Raw genomic sequence first — 18,194 nt, 5'->3', positions numbered from 1 at the left:
ACTGGATTAGGTGTTTAACATGCAGCTGTTGTATTTACGCTTCTTGTAATGGTGAAAGTACATTTGTCCTCGCTGCGACGTTTCACAGGATGAGAATGATTACCAAGTGGTGATGATAGTACCACGCACGGTCTTTATACCCCAGTAACCATACGGGACATTTGTTTCTGTCCTGTTTCTTTATATTTATATTTATTGTGGCCTCTATTGTACATTCATTCTCAAGCTGCACATTAACTGTAAAACAAATGTGTAATTTTTTTGCACGAAACTGTCTTTTGTTTTTTGCACCGAATCTGGGGTTCTTACACACCAGCATCACTCTCTACACGTTCTTCGTAGATATAAACGTGGTGTTCAAGTAGCACTATCACTGTGGTTACTTCGATACTTCTGATATACGTTTTTGGTGCCGTTTGGGTGAGTGAAATCCACTTTTCTTACCGCTCCTCAAGGTCCTCAAGGTATCATCACAACCTCAAGGTCCAGTCGATAACTCAACATCATCTTTATTTGCTATAACGTAATATCACCCAACTATTCAAACTTACATGTCTTAAAGGAGTCCAAGTAGTCAGTATTACGGTACAGTATATTTATAAAAAGATAAAATTTTATACATTACTGGATTAAATGTTCAGATTTAAGAATGAAAAATGACCTCCGACAAATGTCTACCACTACTTGCTCTACAGGATTTCACTCTCTCGATTAAATTTATAATTACTTTTGCACATACTTCTTCACTGATGTATCTAACATCTTCAAATTTCCTCATGAGTTCTCGTACTGTTTGGGGTTGGTTTCCGTAGTCTTTTGAGACTTCAGAACCCCCAACAGGAAGTAAAACCACATGACTCATTTGGCTAGTTCTGGTCATCATTTCCAAAGAGGACGTGACCCGAGAACTGCGTGAGAAATCAGTGCCAGATACTAAGAATTCTTTGCAGATTATGAATATCACATACCTTCCCTTTTCCCGAACGTCATAAAATTTGCCTTTTTTTTTTTGGTGGAAAATCTGGCAACCCTTCTCAAAAGTCGAAGAGTTGAAACACATTATGTAGAATCTCCATATTTCTTTCCCCTCTACCATTTTCTATATGAAGTGTATTTTTGCTATGTTATTTCAACATATCAGTCACCTTGGGCTCAGTACATCTGTTGTATCCCTATGTGCGTTGTGAGTGCCTTTCATATTCACAAAATAAAGGATATTTTTCACGAAATTATTGAAATTTGTTACATCTATTTACCTTTTTCATTATCTATGTAGCGTATGCGTTACTACTACAATTTTATCGAAGAGCACGGTGACTCAGTGGTAGAGCACTTACCTCTGGTGCATGGGGTCACTGGTTTGATCCCCGGCGAGTAAGTTTGTAGTGGACAACATCGTGTCCGTGGGTTTTCTCGGGGTACTTCCGTTTCCTCCCACAATCTCATTCTATTAATTCTTCCGTCATAATTCACTTGCCTTAATCGTCGTCTCCCTTCATCTCAGGGGCATAATCGTGTTACGTTAAACTGAAATAATCAATATATGTACCACTGCCCTCTTCATGACGTCTTCTTGATATCTGTACTGCTACCCTTTTTGTCTTTCTCTCAATATCTGTGCCATGCTCTTTTCATGGAGTCCCCTCAATGTGAGGGAGGATCAAAAACTAAGGTTACAAGGCCGATATTTCTGGAGTTTCGTCTATTAAGAGGAATGAGGAGTGTACGGTAATTTTACTACATGAAGTTGGCAACTGTGCAGTTTCAGCCACCCGCCATCTTCGACGTTAGTTGTAGGTAAACAGAAATGGCAACTCGTTTGAGAAACTGTTCTCGCGAACGAGTCCGCACAATTATTCGATTTTTGTGAGGGAGCATGTAACCGTGGCTGAAATTCATCGCCAGCTAGTAGAGATTTACAGCCAGGACTTCTTAGCGAGGATGTCATCTTCCTTCACGACAACGAGCGCCCGCATAAAACCCAGAAGACCACCACGCTGTTGAAGCAATTTCGCTGGGACATTATCGACCAGCCTCCCTACAGCTCTGATCTCGCTGCGACTTTCACCTGTTCCTGTACTTAAAGGAGCACCTAGGAGGCCATCGCTTTGCTTTAGACGAGGAGGTGAAAGACTTCGTGACAACTTGGATGAACACACAAGGAGAGGATTTTTACCAGGAGGAAATCTTCAAACGAATCCCACGTTGCGACAAGTGACCGATATGAAGACTTTGTCGAAAAATAAGCTAATATATGTACTATCTATTGGCTGTATTGATTACATGAAATAATATATACGTTTCACTTCATTCTTTGTAACCTTATTTTCTGATCACTTCTCGTATTTTTAAAGTGCCTGTAAACTTCGCTGACGTGAAATTATAGCTGTGTTACCGGGACGCCTCGATTGTCATGTGTAATCAAACATTAAACTAAAACCAGGAGTAAAAGTGGATCTGAAAAGGTAGCGGGACGCATGACGTTACGCCGTTCCCCGTGCGTATCTTTGCAGATTTTTTTTTTTTTTTTTTAAAGAGGAGACGCCACGTATATTTTCTGGAAGCAGGGTGACGGCGTACCCTCGCGTTTCTCTCACTTTTACCCCTGACTAAAACAACATTTTTGTTTGAAATATCTTTATATCGTATACTATAGTCAAAATCCTAGACATGAGATGCTTGCAGCAACAAACGTTTATGAAGGATATAATACTTCCATCCGCATGCAACCAAGCGGTATGGCATCTTCCCAGTATATGTATGACCACTCATTTTATAGCGTCTTAATATCGCACCACTACCTTTTTCATGTCATTCTTTTAATATCTGTACTACAACCCTTTTTTATGGTTTCCTCCCAATATCTGTGCTACTGCTCTTTTCATGAAGTCCTAGTATACTATTGTCATTTTCAGGGATTCCGTCCATCCCCTACACAATAAAGGGAAATACAAAGTAAAGAGAAAAAAGTTCCAGAAAACTGTACACAAGAGTTAATACAGTACATTAGATAAGCTTTCAATCCTCAGCTTGTAGTGATAACATTTTGTACCTATGACTTCCCTCGAGAGCCGCCACTGATCAACAAATAAATTAATTGATCTTTGAAGTCTGATGATCTCTCTCTGCCACAAGAGGGACATTGCTTTTTATTTGATATGTAGGGGGGGGGGATTTCTAACTATTAGAAATTTTCATATTCACATTGTCTTTCTAGAGGTATGGAAACAAGTCATCTTGTAACGAGAAATATATTATTTTTTTTAAAAAAAAAAGTTCTTTTATTGTATATGACTCATATATAAACGAAAGAAATTACTTGGCCCTATCAAATTTTCACTATGCACCAACGTGTACGGTTTCGAGAAAGAAAAGTAAATAACCAAATTGATATATAAGTTGATATATATATAAATGATAATTGTAACCTTGAAATTTACTAGTTTGTTTATCTTATCCCTCCGTGATAAATTTATCTTCCTTGATGCGAGTAGATGGAGTTTAATGTCTACTAGAGATAAAACACACAGTTTCTATAGTTTATTTTTTGTGATTCAAAGTTCAGGATGAACACAATTTAAAATTTAGACAAGCGTGTGCAAATTAATAAAACAAAATTAAAAGATTGTTGTTGGTAAACATATATTAAACGACAGAGTGAAAACGTTTTGTGCACTATTATTGAATATTCACGTTTTATCACTTTCCCCAGAGTGGATTTGAAAAAGAAAAAATTAAGTTATGTAATAGAGGTATCTTTTTCTGCCTCAACACGAAGTGAAAGTCTGCTATTGCAATTGGCAAAAATCCTTCAATGAATTGCATTGTAAGTGAAGGAAATGGCTACAGATCTTGATCGAGAAACAGCTCTGGAATTTCTTGTGAAGAAACTCGAGTTAAATCCCGAAGGAAGGAAGATTGTGAGTCATGGTTTTCTGCATGATATGATCAAGGCGTTCCAAAAAGTGATTTCCTTTCAGGTAATTTAAAGTTAATTTTCTATAATATATTTTAGTGATAGGTAAATATAAATGCTTTCTGTCAACAGCTTTTGAAACTATTTTAATCTGTTGTTAGCAGTGACGCTCTCAGATTTTTTTTTAGACAGGTTTCGAGAGAGGTAAAAACTTAATTTCACATCTCTCAGCAAGAATTTTTCTTAGGGGCTTTTGCAAAATCCCTACTTCAACTTCGATTTTTCTTTTTAAGAGTGCTTATAGGTGATTTCTCAACGTATGTTACTTTAAAACTCAGAAACTTAAAACATAACGTAAATAACATAAATTGAACAAAGTATATTGCACAAATGTATAATATTAAAAATTGTTTTTTTCTTCTTTGGTAGTTCATTAAAAATACACATCGCACACCCGGTGGAAGTGTGTTACAACTAAAAAAAAAAAAAGTTCTCATCGCTGAAAAGAAAGTAGAGAAGAGAATCATAAACGTAACTAAACAAATTAACCCCTAGATGGCAGAAATAGCAGTATTCCAGGGAGCGATTTTGGTATAATAAGAAACTTTAAAAGTCATGTTCTCACAAATGTTGTAATTTTGATTTGTAACAGTCTTCCACCGGGTGTGTGACATATTTAAAAGACTTAATATGGAACATCTGAGTATTACAACGAGTGTTCGTATTAATTCAGAGTAATTTTCCCTGTTAGTCCAGTCGAATTAGACAAAAAAAAGCTAAACCCAGAAAAAATCATAAGCTGAAATTTTGTACGTACCTTTGGGATGGTGTATATAACAACATACTAAAGGTCCTGAAATATCCAGTGACGGGTTTGGCCGCCATATTGGAAAATGGACGCCAAAGTGTGTTTTTCAAGATAATAACTGATTCTCACTTAAATAGCTATAACTCACGTTGCATTTGCGCTATTGATGTTATTTTTACTTCATTCGTGCAACAAAGGACTACGCTTACACATTAGGTATTACATATACCAGTTTACTTCACATGCGGAAAGTACCGGAGGGATTTCCTTTTAAAAATCACCAAAATTTCTCTTCTTCCAATTAGTTTTCTTATATGTTCCTTTTAGGGTTAATAGCTATAACTCACGTTGTATTTGCACTATTGATGTTATTTTTACTTCATTCGAATAACAAAGGACTACGCTTACACACCAGGTATTACACTTACTAGTTTACTTCACATGCGGGAAGTAACAGAGGCATTTTCTTTTAAAAATCCCCAAAATTTTCCTTCCAATTAGTTTTCTTATATGTTCTTTTTAGGGTTAATAGCTATAACTCACGTTGTATTTGCACTATTGATGTTATTTTTACTTCATTCGAATAACAAAGGACTACGCTTACACACCAGGTATTACACTTACTAGTTTACTTCACATGCGGGAAGTAACAGAGGCATTTTCTTTTAAAAATCCCCAAAATTTTCCTTCCAATTAGTTTTCTTATATATATAAAACTTTTAGTTCATTCGAATAACAAAATTACTACGCTTACAGACACTTACCAGTCTACTACACACATTGGGGATATAACAGATGTTTTTTTTTTTTAAATCACCGAACTTTCCCTTCTTTCCATTACTTTTTCTTAATCAGTTGGTAGTCTCGTCCTCTGAGAGTAGGAATTAAACTTACTTTATATACACTATAATACACATAATATAACATCCAAGTTTCATTGAAATCATAGTGCTAGAATCGGAATAACAAATAAAACTTTATTAAGTACTACTCCTTGGTTACCTATAGAACAAATAAGGCATTCTGTTAAGTTACGTTCCCCAACTGTTGTTTACTTCTTCAACGCTAGTTGTCAAATCTCAAGAGAAGTTGCTTGCGAATCTGAAGAATAAATCTAGATTTATTGAAACACTTTCTAAGCATCTCACGGCTCTTGCACCAGTGTTCTTCAAGCCTCTGGGAATGCAGATACCCAGATTGTGCGTTCAGCAATAAAACTCTCTTTCAAACAGCCACATCCAGTATCAATTATTGGGGGGAGATATTGATCTGCTTGTACTTTGCGAGGAAATATAAAAATAACCAAGAAAGTTCTGTCGCTTTTTGTGGATGTCTCTGTTCCATTGGCTCTCACAACGTGAGTTGAATGCAAGTGAAGATAAGGTGAAGATCAGTTGTTGGTATGGGTATATCCAACATACTACCTGGTTGTGGCAGTTCAGTTACACCTTGAATTTGCATAAGGACAGGGTGAACATCGGACCTCCACAGAACATCATAAAGGCGTGTATGCTGTACAAGTTCAAAGTTGGGTCAAACGTCGCTGCAACGGGGTGGAAGATATGCCAGGCCTTTGGTGAGGGCGTCCTGACTACGCGGCAGTGCAGCGGTGGTTTAACAAGTTTAAGGACGGTGACGGAACACTTGAAGCCGCACCACGTGCCGGAGGACCAACACATGTACAAAATGATGATCTTCAGGCAAAAATTGAGGCGAACAGTGCCAGACATGTGAGAAGCTGGAACTACAATTCAGTGTGAGTGGAGAAACCATTCGGCAGCTCTGCCATCAACTTGGGATGCACTATAAGTTGAGTCGATGGGTCCCACATGATTTGACTCCGGGCCAGAAAGCAACGAGAGCTGACACCTGTGTTTCTTTGCTGTCTCGTTTGAGGAAAGAACCACTTCTGAACAGGGTGTTGACATGTGATGAGAAGTGGGTCCTGTACGAGGCTCCACGGCGCTGTCATCATTGGTTAGCATTCCATGACCCGTGTTTCAAAACAGCCGAAACCAGCACTGCACCAGAAGAAGGTCCTCCTGTGTTTTTGGTGACCTGCTCGCGGCATCGTGCATTGGAACTGCTGCCAGCTGGTCAGAGCATCAATGGAACTGTGTACTGTCAGCAGTTGAGCCATGTTCAAGAAAAACTCAAAACTCTGGAGCCAGCACTTCTGAATCGCAAAGGGGTCCTCCTGTTACAGGAAAACGCTAAGCCCCACGTGGCTAGGATGACATAGGACACCATTCTACGCCTTGGATGGGAAACACTATTGCATACCCCATACTCCTCAGACATTGCACTGTCCGATTATCACCTGTTCAATTCCTTGGACAATCTCCTTAGGGGATGTCAATTCAAATCCTTGGTAAAGGTGCAAAATGCCCTTGATTTCTTCGCTTCACGACCCAGCAAGTTCTAACGCGATGGAATCCATGGCCTTCCAGAACGTTGGCAGAAGGTCATCGATGCTGATGGGGACTATTTCTTATCTTTCAGGTACGTCTTAGGTGACATGTCAATGTTCGAAGGTGGTGGGTGGAAAAGCGATAGAACTTTCTTTGTTACTTTTATAGATGTTACATTCATTAAATCTGGTAGGGAGAAAGTCCCTTCTAAAGTCTTCAGTTCAAGAAAATTACAAGAAAATCTTGGAAACATGAAGGCACATTTAAGACTTTTATGTTCTGTCACAGGTGCGATACATCAGCTCCTTACAGCCAAGAAAAGTAAAAAGCATACCATTTGCTGAAGAAACACAAAGACTTACAAAAACAAGTCGACATTTTCAACGATGCGAATGCGATCCCTGAATCCGTCACTGCTCCTGGTGATTTGTTTCTTCTTACTTTGTACGGTGCTGAAAGGTCAGTGATTACCTTAGATCAGCTGCGTTATCGAGTATTCATGTAAGTTATTTCGAAATATCCCGTCACAAGTGAAATTCAGTTGGAAGCTTTGCCACCTACTACTGCAGCAGCCCATCAGTACTTATTTCGGGTTTACCATCAGGTACAACTCTGGAAGGGTAACAAGTTATCCCCTACTTCCCGGGGATTGCAGAGGATTGGAACGTATTTCGAACCAATCTTGACAGTAAAAGCTCCAGTTCTGGACTCTCTATTTTAACTTATATATTGTGGCTGCAAGATGGGATGTAAACGGGTGTTTAAGTGCAGAAAAATAGGACTGATATGTACCTCATTGTGTGTACATTGTATTGGCAATGGATGCAACAATTCCTATTATGATTAAATCAATCCCGATGGAAATACAAACGTGGACACTATTGACACGTAATAATCGTTACTGAAAATCTAGACTGTATTTAGAAACACTGTGTACTGAAAAAGGCACTCTATTCTTAACGAATTCTACAATAGATTGACTTTCGTTTCGAATGCATGTAAACATTGTAAAAGCCTCTTTAATTGGAACTATTGTAGACTGTGCACGTTATCAGAGTTTTTATCTCTTATTAGTGTTACTATTGACAAATTAGAGAGAATGTGGTGACTCGTAGATGATTTGCCTAAGATTAGGGGTAAACTGGCCTTCGATAGAACCCTGCTACACCAGTTGTATAAATATTTGTTACTTCTTTTCTATCATTATTATGCTATTGAAACTTGGGGGCTATATTTTGCGTATTATGTTATATTTAATGTAAGTTTAATTGCTACTCTCAGAGGATGAGATTGTCAACTGATTAAGAGAAAGTAATCGGAAGAAGGGAAAGTTTGGGAATTTTAAAAAAATCCCTCCGTTATTTCTTCCATGTGTAGTAGACTGGTAAGTGTCTGTAAGCGTAGTCCTTTCTTATTCAAATAAAGTAAAAATAACATCAATAGTGCAAAGACAACGTGAGTTATAGCTATTAAAGTAAGAACCAGTTATTACCTTTAAAATTATGGTTGGGCGGCCATTTTACAATATGGCGGCCAAACCCATCACCAGATTTTTCAGGACTTTTAGTATGTTGTTATATACACCTTCCGAAAGATATGTGCAAAATTTCAGCTCGTTATGGTTTTCTCCGGGTTAATGTATATACATATTGAGTGAACTATGTTATATATGCATTCCATACAAAATTGAAACATCTATCGCTTTCATGTGACTTTCAAATACGAAATTTAATTTTTTTTCTTCTGCTGACACCAGGGATCTTAGATGCCCAAATCTACTATTATATCATATATCATAAGTTAGTATTTATCTTCAAAGCATTCAAAGGGACACGGTGACTCAGTGGTAGAACGCTGATTTCTTGTCCTAGGGATTCCTTGCTCGATCCAGGCCTTTTGTTGAGATTTTATTTTTATTTATTTATTTATTGTAATCTTTTTTTTTTTTTGAAAACTCATCTTCTTTCTTCTTTTATTTACTTTGTCCATCCCCGCTTATGCGGGGCCGATATTTTTGGTGATTTGCTAGACCATTTCCTATTCTAAATAATTCTCTATTAATCGCTTTTCTTCCATAATCACGCAATATATTTATCTTAGTTTCGGTCTTCCATTTTTGTTTTCTACTTCGATCATTGCCACTCTCTTGCCGGCATAATCATAATTTATTCTCATAACAAAACCATTCCACTGTAAGCTCCTTTCTTGTACTGTTTTTTTCGACATCTCATTCACTTGAACGCTGCCCCATTCTTTCATTATATATTGTCGCATCATTTAGAAAACTAGTATAACTTTTTATTATTATATCTCATTAATAAATAGTTTAACTACATCCCTACAAAATGGCACAATTAAAACTTAACTAATCACTGAGGAAAGGAAACCGATTTATTATTATAAAATTAATATTTTGTTACAGTTTCGCCAACTAAGAACTTGGCTTCATCAGAAATTGTGAAGCCAAGTAGTTAAGTTGGCGAAACTGTCACAAGATATTAGTTTTATAATAACATATTGGTTTGTTTTGCTCAATGATTAGTTTTTTTTTTTATTTTCAATTACAGTATGCAATAAGCTGATATAATGGAGAATATTAAAATTGGCATAATTCATCTCTCTTGAAAAAAAATCTAGAAAGACGATTTCTTTTAGAATAGTATCTATATATTTTCTTTTTTGGTAAAACGACTACAATGATGTAGTTCGTATTTCATAAATTTACATTCAGAGTTAATAAATAGTTTCCAATGAAGATAAAGTTTGTTTCGTCAAATTGTCTTAGAAACGGGTCTAGTGGTTCTGTTCTTACGTATTTTATTAATAATTCTATAACATGTCGTGGTTCATTTTTCTAACAAAACATCAGAAACGTTTTCCGAAATAAGAAAAACACACATGAACTCATACAATCAAAGTCGTTTTAACCCTTTTAACTACTACCTTCCTTTCAGACTTGCTGTAGCAAGTGGGGAAATTGCGGAATTGTAATATTTGACTAGTTCTATGTAGGTATAGGTTGAGTTGTGATAGTATGAAATGTTTAAAACAGGAATGCAAATAACCACTCGCCCACTTGCCCCGGGCGAGTGGTTTATCGGTGCGGGCGAGTATTTAATATCATTGCGAAGGTAAGTAAATGATTTCTATTGTGTGATGAGGGCTAGTACCTTTTCTTCTTGGGCTAGTCAAATTCTGTTTTTTCCCTGGTTTAAAATGATGTAGCTAGTCAGGATAGAAAGTTACAAAAGGTTTTACGTTATTATTTATTATTATTATTATTTATTAATATTATTATTATTATTATTATTATTATTATTATTATTATTATTATTATTATTATTATTATTATTATTATTATTATTATTATTATTATTATTATTATTATTACAATGATCATAACTAGAAATGTGAATTGATTATTGATGTAGTTACGAGAACTTTACATGCCGATACGTAGCTGAGAGAAAGTTATTAATCTTATATTGTGATATTTATGATTAATGATATGTGTTGGTGGAATCATAAAAGTGTTATAAGTATTTTGAGATGGCTTGAATTTATTACGTAATAGATGCAATTAGGGTTAACTTGTTGGCAGTCAATCAATTATTAGGAAAAAATGGTTTTATTGAAGAAAAGAATTGTTACGAATTTGAATAGGTTAACACATTGGCACGTATAAAGTCTCTTCTAAAGCGTTGAATTACAATTTTTCATAGACAGCACTCTGATATATAGTACAATGTCGTTATCCAAATTTGCTTTCAACGGCAAATTGAAGGGCACGAAGAATGAATTACTGGGAATGTTGTAGTAATATTTATGTTTCATATGTTCGTTATACGAATAAATAGTACAAATTAATCTGCTTACGCGTATAATTAATTTTGCTGTAATACATTCATTATTACGCTTTATTTTCACAGAATATCAGTCTAAATGCGGTTAGTGAGCCAGAGAGAGCACCAACTTTAAAAGCTATTCTGGAAGCTGGGTTATCCGGAAAAGGTGGTGTTTGTATCCACAACAATTACTTTATGTTCCTTCTCCTCAAATCTCTTGGATATGATGCTTTTGTAGTAGCAGGCTGTTATGGAGATGAAGTGCGTGAAAGTCACGCCATTGTGATAGTGAAAAATCTCAACGCTGCTGGAGATGTTGATTTAGTGGATGTTGGCTGTGGCTATCCAACATTGAGGTCTGTTCCTTTGCACAATCTTCCTTACGAGTTTCGAGATGCAGGCCTTGAAATAAAATATGTCCAAGAGGATGACGTTTACATAAGAATGCATAGGAAGGGAGAACCTCTACCAGATACCAAAAGAGTAAGTTCACATTTATTATGATAAATATAATACTTTGATAAATAGGGTAATCATCGTTAAAACTTCCAATAAAGATGTTCTTAATATAAAATTGCAATGTATAGCTCATCATCATTATTATCATCACCATCCTAGGCATTCCTGTCACTATTGGTAAATCATATTTCTTCACTGAGAAACTTTCATCTATAACGGTTCTCAGCTAGCCTCTTCGTCTTCATGTAGGAATTAACTGTTTTAATACCATCCATCACTTATAATCTTTTCGCTCATTCCTTTTTTACCTTCAACCGAATTTTCTTTTATGTCCCCCACGATGTAGTTCTTTCTTAACTCGTGTCCCAATCAGTTTCTCTAAATTTCTTAAGTTAGACCTATAATGGCAACCAAGAAAGTTCTGTCGCTTTTTCATCCACCACCTTAGAACATCGATATGTCACCTAAGACACATCTGGTAGATTAAAGAATAGTGCCCATCAGCATTGACGACCTTCCGCCAACGTTCTGGAAGGCCATGGATACCATCGCGGTACAACTGGGTGGGCCGTGAAGCGAAGAAGATATCAAGTTCATTTTGCACCTCTAGTAGGGATTTGAACTGGCGTCCTCTAAGGTGATTGTCCAAGGAATGGAGCAGGTGACAATCGGACGTGCAATGTTCGGGGAGTATGGCGTATGCAATAGTGTTTCTCATCCAAGCCTAGGATGGTGTCCCGTACCATCCTAGCCACGTGGGGCTTAGCGTTTTCCTATAACAGGAGGACCCCTTTGCGATTCAGAAGTGCTGGCTCCAGAGTTTTGAGTTTTTCTTGAACACGGCTCAACTGCTGACAGTATACAGTTGCATTGATGCTTTGACCAGCTGAAAGCAGTTCCCTATGCATGATGCCATGAGAAGTCTACCAAACACACAGAACCTTCTTCTGGTGCAGTGCTGATTTCAGCTGTTTTGGAACCTGTTCATGGAATGATAACCAATGATAATGGCGCCGTGGAGCTTCGTATAGAACCCACTTCTCATCACATGTTAACACCCTGTCCAGAAATGACTCGTTCCTCAGACGAGACAGCAAAGAAACACACGTGTCTGCTCGCATTGCCTTCTGGCCCGAAGTCAAATCATGTGAGACCCATCGACAGGGCCGGATTTAGCATTTTGGCGCCCCTAGGCCCAATATTTTTTTCCGCCCCCTAGTCTGGTTGAAGTTACTTTCCTAAAAACCCTTATTAAAAAATTATATCAAGCCTATATGTTAATTGCTTAAACACCACTCCACGATGCAATTTTATCATTGCAAGTTTTTTGAGGAATTTTCTTGGTTCTGGGCTTAACAAAATACCGTTAATGTATTAACAAAAGATTGGTGAATAACTTTGGTTTTAATTTAGCCATTTGGGCAAATAAATTTAAAAAAAAACTCTGTAATACATTATAAAATAGTTTTAATCTCAGAAACACAGCTTACATGAAGTATTTTGATAACGTGACACACAAACTGTGTTTTAAAGTAAAACTAGATATTTTGTATGTACAAAAAATAAATTGTACTAGTATAAAAAATGACATTTTTGAGATCAATGTTGTAACGAAGTTTATGAATAATGTTGAAAAATAGTTTAACTTTACCAACAATTATTTGTTCCAATCAACTTCAAAATCAGAGTGCTTTATTAGCCTGATTTTTTAAAATCAATTCAAAAAATATGTTAAGTTATGGCTATTTATTTTTATTTCTAGATATTTTTTAATTTTTTCTCTCGGCCGTGCGCCCCCTGGGAGCTTGCGCCCATAGGCCCGGGCCTACCGGGCCTATTGGGAAATCCGGCCCTGCCCATCGACCCAACTTGTAGTGCTTCTCAAGTTGATGGAAATGCTGGCGAATGGTTTCTACACTCTCACTGAATTGCAGTTACTCACATGTCTGGCTACTGTTCGCCTCAATTGTTGCCTCAAGATCTTCATTTTGTACATGTGTTGGTCTTCCGGGACGTTGTGCATATTCGAGTGTTTCGCCACCGCCCTTAAACTTGTTAAACCACCACCGCACTGTCCGTGTAGTTACGACACCCTCACCAAAGGCCGGGCATATCTTCCGCCCCGCTGCAGCGGCATTTGATCCCAGTTTGAACTCGTACAGCATACACACGCCCTTATGACACTTTGTGGAGGTCCGATGTTCACTCTGTCCTAACGCAAGTTCAAGTGTAACTGAACTGCCACAACCAGGTAGTATGTTGGATATACTCACGCCAACAACTGACCTTCGCCTTATCTCCATTCGCATTTAACTCACGGTGGGACAGCCAATAGAACACAGACCTCCACAAAAAGCGACAGAACTTTCTTGGTTCTTTAGGCCTATAAAATGTTTTCTCCCCTTCTATAGTGTTTTCAACATTTCTTCTTCCATTTTTCATTCAACCTAGCTCATTTTCTACATTCTCCTTCACATCAACATTCCTGCCGGGGCTGTTAGCGTAATCAACTCTCTTGGAGGCGAGGTGTGGCGGGGAAGACGTATACTGCGAAGGTTGATCTTGCATGCTAGTCTGTGCACCCACCAAGTGTACCCAATTCAAGCCTCGCTCGTCCTCGGTGTTGGACAAGGACGCAAAACAAAAACTCCACTCGAACTCCACACCCATTTTTTGAAAGCTTTCATTCTTTTTTCGTCGTTTCTGCGTAGTGTTCATGTTCTAATCACATTGTATAGTTGAATGATGACAGAAAATCTACTCACAAAACGCTAATTCGCTACATATGGTTTCTCTTGAGTTGTAACGTCTCACTCGGGTACTCAGATAGTGAGCTGTTCGCCATTCAGCTTCTACGGTTTAAACAAACAAATTTGCAAATTTCATTGGAAGCTCACGTCAGTACGATGGAAAGGAAAACGACAGTTGCATACGTTACATGAGATGGTTTTATCTCAAAATAAATCTTTACTTCTTCTCTCAGAAACATTTTGAAAGTAAATGTATGAATTTGTAATGTAAAATTATAATTAGAAAATCGTTTTGTTAAGTTGGTGCAAATGAAGTGACCACTCCCCAAAGTTCGTGATTTACAAAGGCCGAAAAAGGAAAGAAAAAAATTAAATGGACTCCTGGTTAATACAAAGCTTACGTGGCCGAGGATCGAACCATGGACTTCACGCACCAGAAGTAAGCGCTCCACCACTCACCCACCGTGGTCCCCCGATAATCGTAATAGTAATACAAAAACACTAGCCGTCTGCAACCACATACTAGTCTTTTGCCAAGCCTAGTCTTGACGAAAGAAGTCTGGAGTCTGTGATGCTAAGAAGTTCTCAACTGTACATTGAACAGCTCATCATCAGAGAAAGTCTCCCCCTCAAGAAGTGATCAAGATAGTTGTTATTGGAAGAGATGTCTAGAGAGTATGATAGACGATTCTGCATATTGCAACTTATGGAAAAGCGGCATTTGCGACTGTATTGTTGTGTAACATGAGGACACCATGTCTTTTGAACAATACTGGATGATTGGGGACGAAGTTGCAGTGTATTTCATGAAGTTCAGCAATGTAACGATCCGCAGTGATGGTTTCACCTCGATGGAGAAAGACATGATGGATCAATTCCACCATAGATCACCATACCAGCAACATTTTGTAGGGGTTTCGGAAACCGTACTTGATTTTGATCAAGAGCCAACCACTGTCCTGACAGTTTATGCTTACCATAGCAGATCCATTTTTCGTCAGTTTCCCGGTTATTCCTTACTCAGAGTACTGTGCACGTGGTACCAATGAGTCCAACTTGTCACCTTACCGAATGCAAAAGCCGTCAAACGGCAGTGGTATGGTGTATGTCTAACCCGTCTCCAATGGCACGAACCCTTTTCCGAGGGTCTGCTTCAACAGTGTTTCTGAGCTCATCCGCAAATAATGGTAGGTCTCCATGAGCCTCATTCCACAATGCTGTATCAACGAAACAAAATTTGACAAACCAATGGTAAATGGTGTGTTCATTCGCTATTCTGTTGCGGCTTGCTGTGCAGAATGTCCTGACTTTGAATTCGGTAAAGATTAAATTTGCACTTGTGTGTTCACCAAAGTGCAATTTCATATGACCCTGTTCAAAAACGCAATATATCTTGACTGTCTGGGTTCCCCAGCCTGTTTTCTGGACATGTATTGAGTTTTTGATGTTAGACGCGTGCACTTAGTTCATCTCTGTGTGTTGCGTTGCTGAGGTGAGTCCCACCAGATGTCAAAACAGACGTTTCATTCGCACTAACCTAATAATTCCTTAAATTTGTGTTGCAAGCTTTGCTTGCTATTTTCCGATTCTTTAGAAATTGTTGTGAGTATTTCTAACACTTATTAAGGTAAAAGTAATTGTCATTTCCGTGCTTGATGAATATTTAAATTAAAATTTATAGGTCGTATTAACTTCATTTCTCACTTTCAGAATCCTGTTGTAGATGATGGTTGGAGGAAAGTTTTTCGATTTACTTTGAAACCTCGAGACCTTAACCACTTTCAGGCACCAATGAAGGAATTGTTTCGTGATGGAGAAGATAACAGCTTTCTGTCACATCTTCGTCTCTATCGCAGTCCAGCTCCATATCATGCAGTCGCCATGTTTGATAGATTGTTGCTTTATTTTCGCCAGGATAGTGAAACAGAGAAACATGAAATTTCAGACGAAAAAATGACTGAAGAAATCCTTAAGCATTTCCCATCGCTCGACAAGAAGGAAGTAGAAGACGCTTTGGTAGTTTTTCGGAGGCGGTCAGATTGGTTGGAATCAAAAATATAAAATAAACAAAGATCTTACTGAACATTAACTAGTTTTAGTGAAGTCAAATCAGCCCCACATACCATTTTATTTTACAAGTAGTGTGTGTGTGTGTCATTGTTAGAAATGTGTTACTCTTAGTAGTATATGTGTCACTATTAAAAGTATTAGAAGAAGACAAATACAATAGTTAAAATCTGTTGTTTAACAGTGTATTTTTTAAATATACATTATATAAATAAATAAACATTTTTTTCGGCAGGATAAAAACTATAAAGTATTACTAGCAAAAACAACATCATTTTTAGCGCTACAAAAATTAGTTTTCCTCGGTTTTTTCTAAAAGTACGCGTAAGGATTTTTACGTTTAAGTATGTCGTTTTGTTAAGCTGAATGTAATCAATGATTCATACTATAAGCAGGGGTTAAAGTGAGGGGAACGCGGGGGTACGCCATTCCCCACTTCCACAAAACATCTGTGGCGTCCTTCCACTTCCAAAAAATTACAATGGGCAAAGTTAGGCACAGGGGACGGCATGACGTCATGCGTCCCCCTACCTTTTCAGATCCACTTTTACCCCTGATGTAAGTCTTATCTTTGCGCAGTATTATAATTAAACAAAGATAAAAAAGTTAATTAGATCTACATATTAATCATACTATGCACTATCATCTCGATAGTATTGTATTGAAAAGCTCCAAAGGGACAGGCCGCATTTAATATTTATATGCCTCCCTGGGCAATTAAAAGAAATGTTGAACCTCAATATCATTACTTATACTGGTGAAGAAAACTGAAGACAGTTAAATGAATAATCAATAAGTATATTTTACGTGGAAGTGGATACAATAAAATAATATTTAACTTTAAGTTTCAGTTATTAAAATTGTAATTGATTTGATTTTTTTAAAAAATGAACCGAGATTTGCTGCTCCGGTCCATGCTTAAATACGGCTTTGAATGGAGAATAATAATTCAGTATTAGTTTCGTCCTTATAGCTGGGGGTGATTATCGTACATCAATTTTTGAATTTATAAAAATACAAGATTTTCTCGAAAACTACGCATGAGAATTTACATATTTTGTTCAGCTCAATGAGAGCTATCGATTGGTAAATGCCTGCTCTTTGCGCTTTTTTACGTTATATATTCTAATATTGTACAATTTTACACATACTCAGCTGTATGATCCTGCAAAACTAGTCTGGGAATCATACTACTGCAAAATACATTGAATATGATAGAAAAATAACAAGATCCCGTTAAAGTAATAAGGTGAAAGAATTAAGATTAATATTAAAGTAAAAGCGTTTTCAAATATGTACACTCATGTCTAAAATTATTGTCGCATGGTCTATAAACATGTTGTTGTAGGAATATAATTTGATAACGAATTCGAACGATTAGGAATTTTATATAATGTTAGTATGTGTACAGTCGGCAAAGACATATATGTAGCAAATTTCATATCAAAAGAGCAGTAAATAAGAACAAAAGGAAAAAAAAAACTTTCTTGTCCATTTACCAACATTTTGTTTTACTCATTCTAATTTTGGTATTTATAATTCTTTTCCTATGAAATTCCATACATATACATTTCCCGATTATACACATAGTATCAGTATTAAAAGTACCCCGCAAAATCATTACCAAATTATATTCTTACAAGAAGACAGTTATAGATATGCGACAATCATTTTGGATATGGGTGTATCTATCGGGAAAAGAAAAGTGTGTCATCCGACAGAAAAGGTCAAATCTTGCAGGAAATTTATAGTGTCAAAGAGGACTTGATATCCAATTTGAGACAGAAACAAGAAAACATAGGAAAATGTATTCAGTACTGGATGTAGATTAATGGATATATACTGTATATAAATATTTATTCGTTGGCTAAAATGCTTTATCTGTATGTTGTCGATCTAGTGATGCATACTATACTTTGTTGTTTCGGCTGTGGCACA

The 18,194-nt window shown here is 37.0% G+C and overlaps 1 protein-coding gene across 1 annotated transcript; it reads left to right on the top strand.

The window, feature by feature from the left end:
- The first annotated feature begins 1,294 nt into the window (after positions 1–1,294).
- LOC145669329 (arylamine N-acetyltransferase, liver isozyme-like) lies at positions 1,295–16,890 on the top strand. Its single transcript, XM_081737635.1, has 3 exons — positions 1,295–3,980; positions 11,065–11,463; positions 15,900–16,890. The coding sequence occupies exons 1-3, from the start codon at positions 3,840–3,842 to the stop codon at positions 16,248–16,250; spliced, it is 891 nt and encodes a 296-aa protein (XP_081593761.1). The 5' UTR covers positions 1,295–3,839; the 3' UTR covers positions 16,251–16,890.
- Positions 16,891–18,194: the final 1,304 nt, after the last annotated feature.

Source organism: Thermobia domestica, chromosome 13 (assembly GCF_964235325.1).
Source record: "Thermobia domestica chromosome 13, izTheDome1.hap1.1, whole genome shotgun sequence".
Classification (NCBI taxonomy): Eukaryota; Metazoa; Arthropoda; class Insecta; order Zygentoma; family Lepismatidae; genus Thermobia; species Thermobia domestica.
Note: the sequence above shows the minus strand (reverse complement) of the source record. Positions and strands in the feature narration are given on the sequence as shown.

Excerpts from the sequence above, each read along its gene's own strand:
- LOC145669329 (XM_081737635.1), top strand. The coding sequence starts at position 3,840 with ATGGCTACAGATCTTGATCGAGAAACAGCTCTGGAATTTCTTGTGAAG. Across the intron at positions 3,981-11,064 it reads AAAAAGTGATTTCCTTTCAG|AATATCAGTCTAAATGCGGT; the intron begins GTAATTTAAAGT and ends TTATTTTCACAG. Across the intron at positions 11,464-15,899 it reads CTCTACCAGATACCAAAAGA|AATCCTGTTGTAGATGATGG; the intron begins GTAAGTTCACAT and ends TCTCACTTTCAG.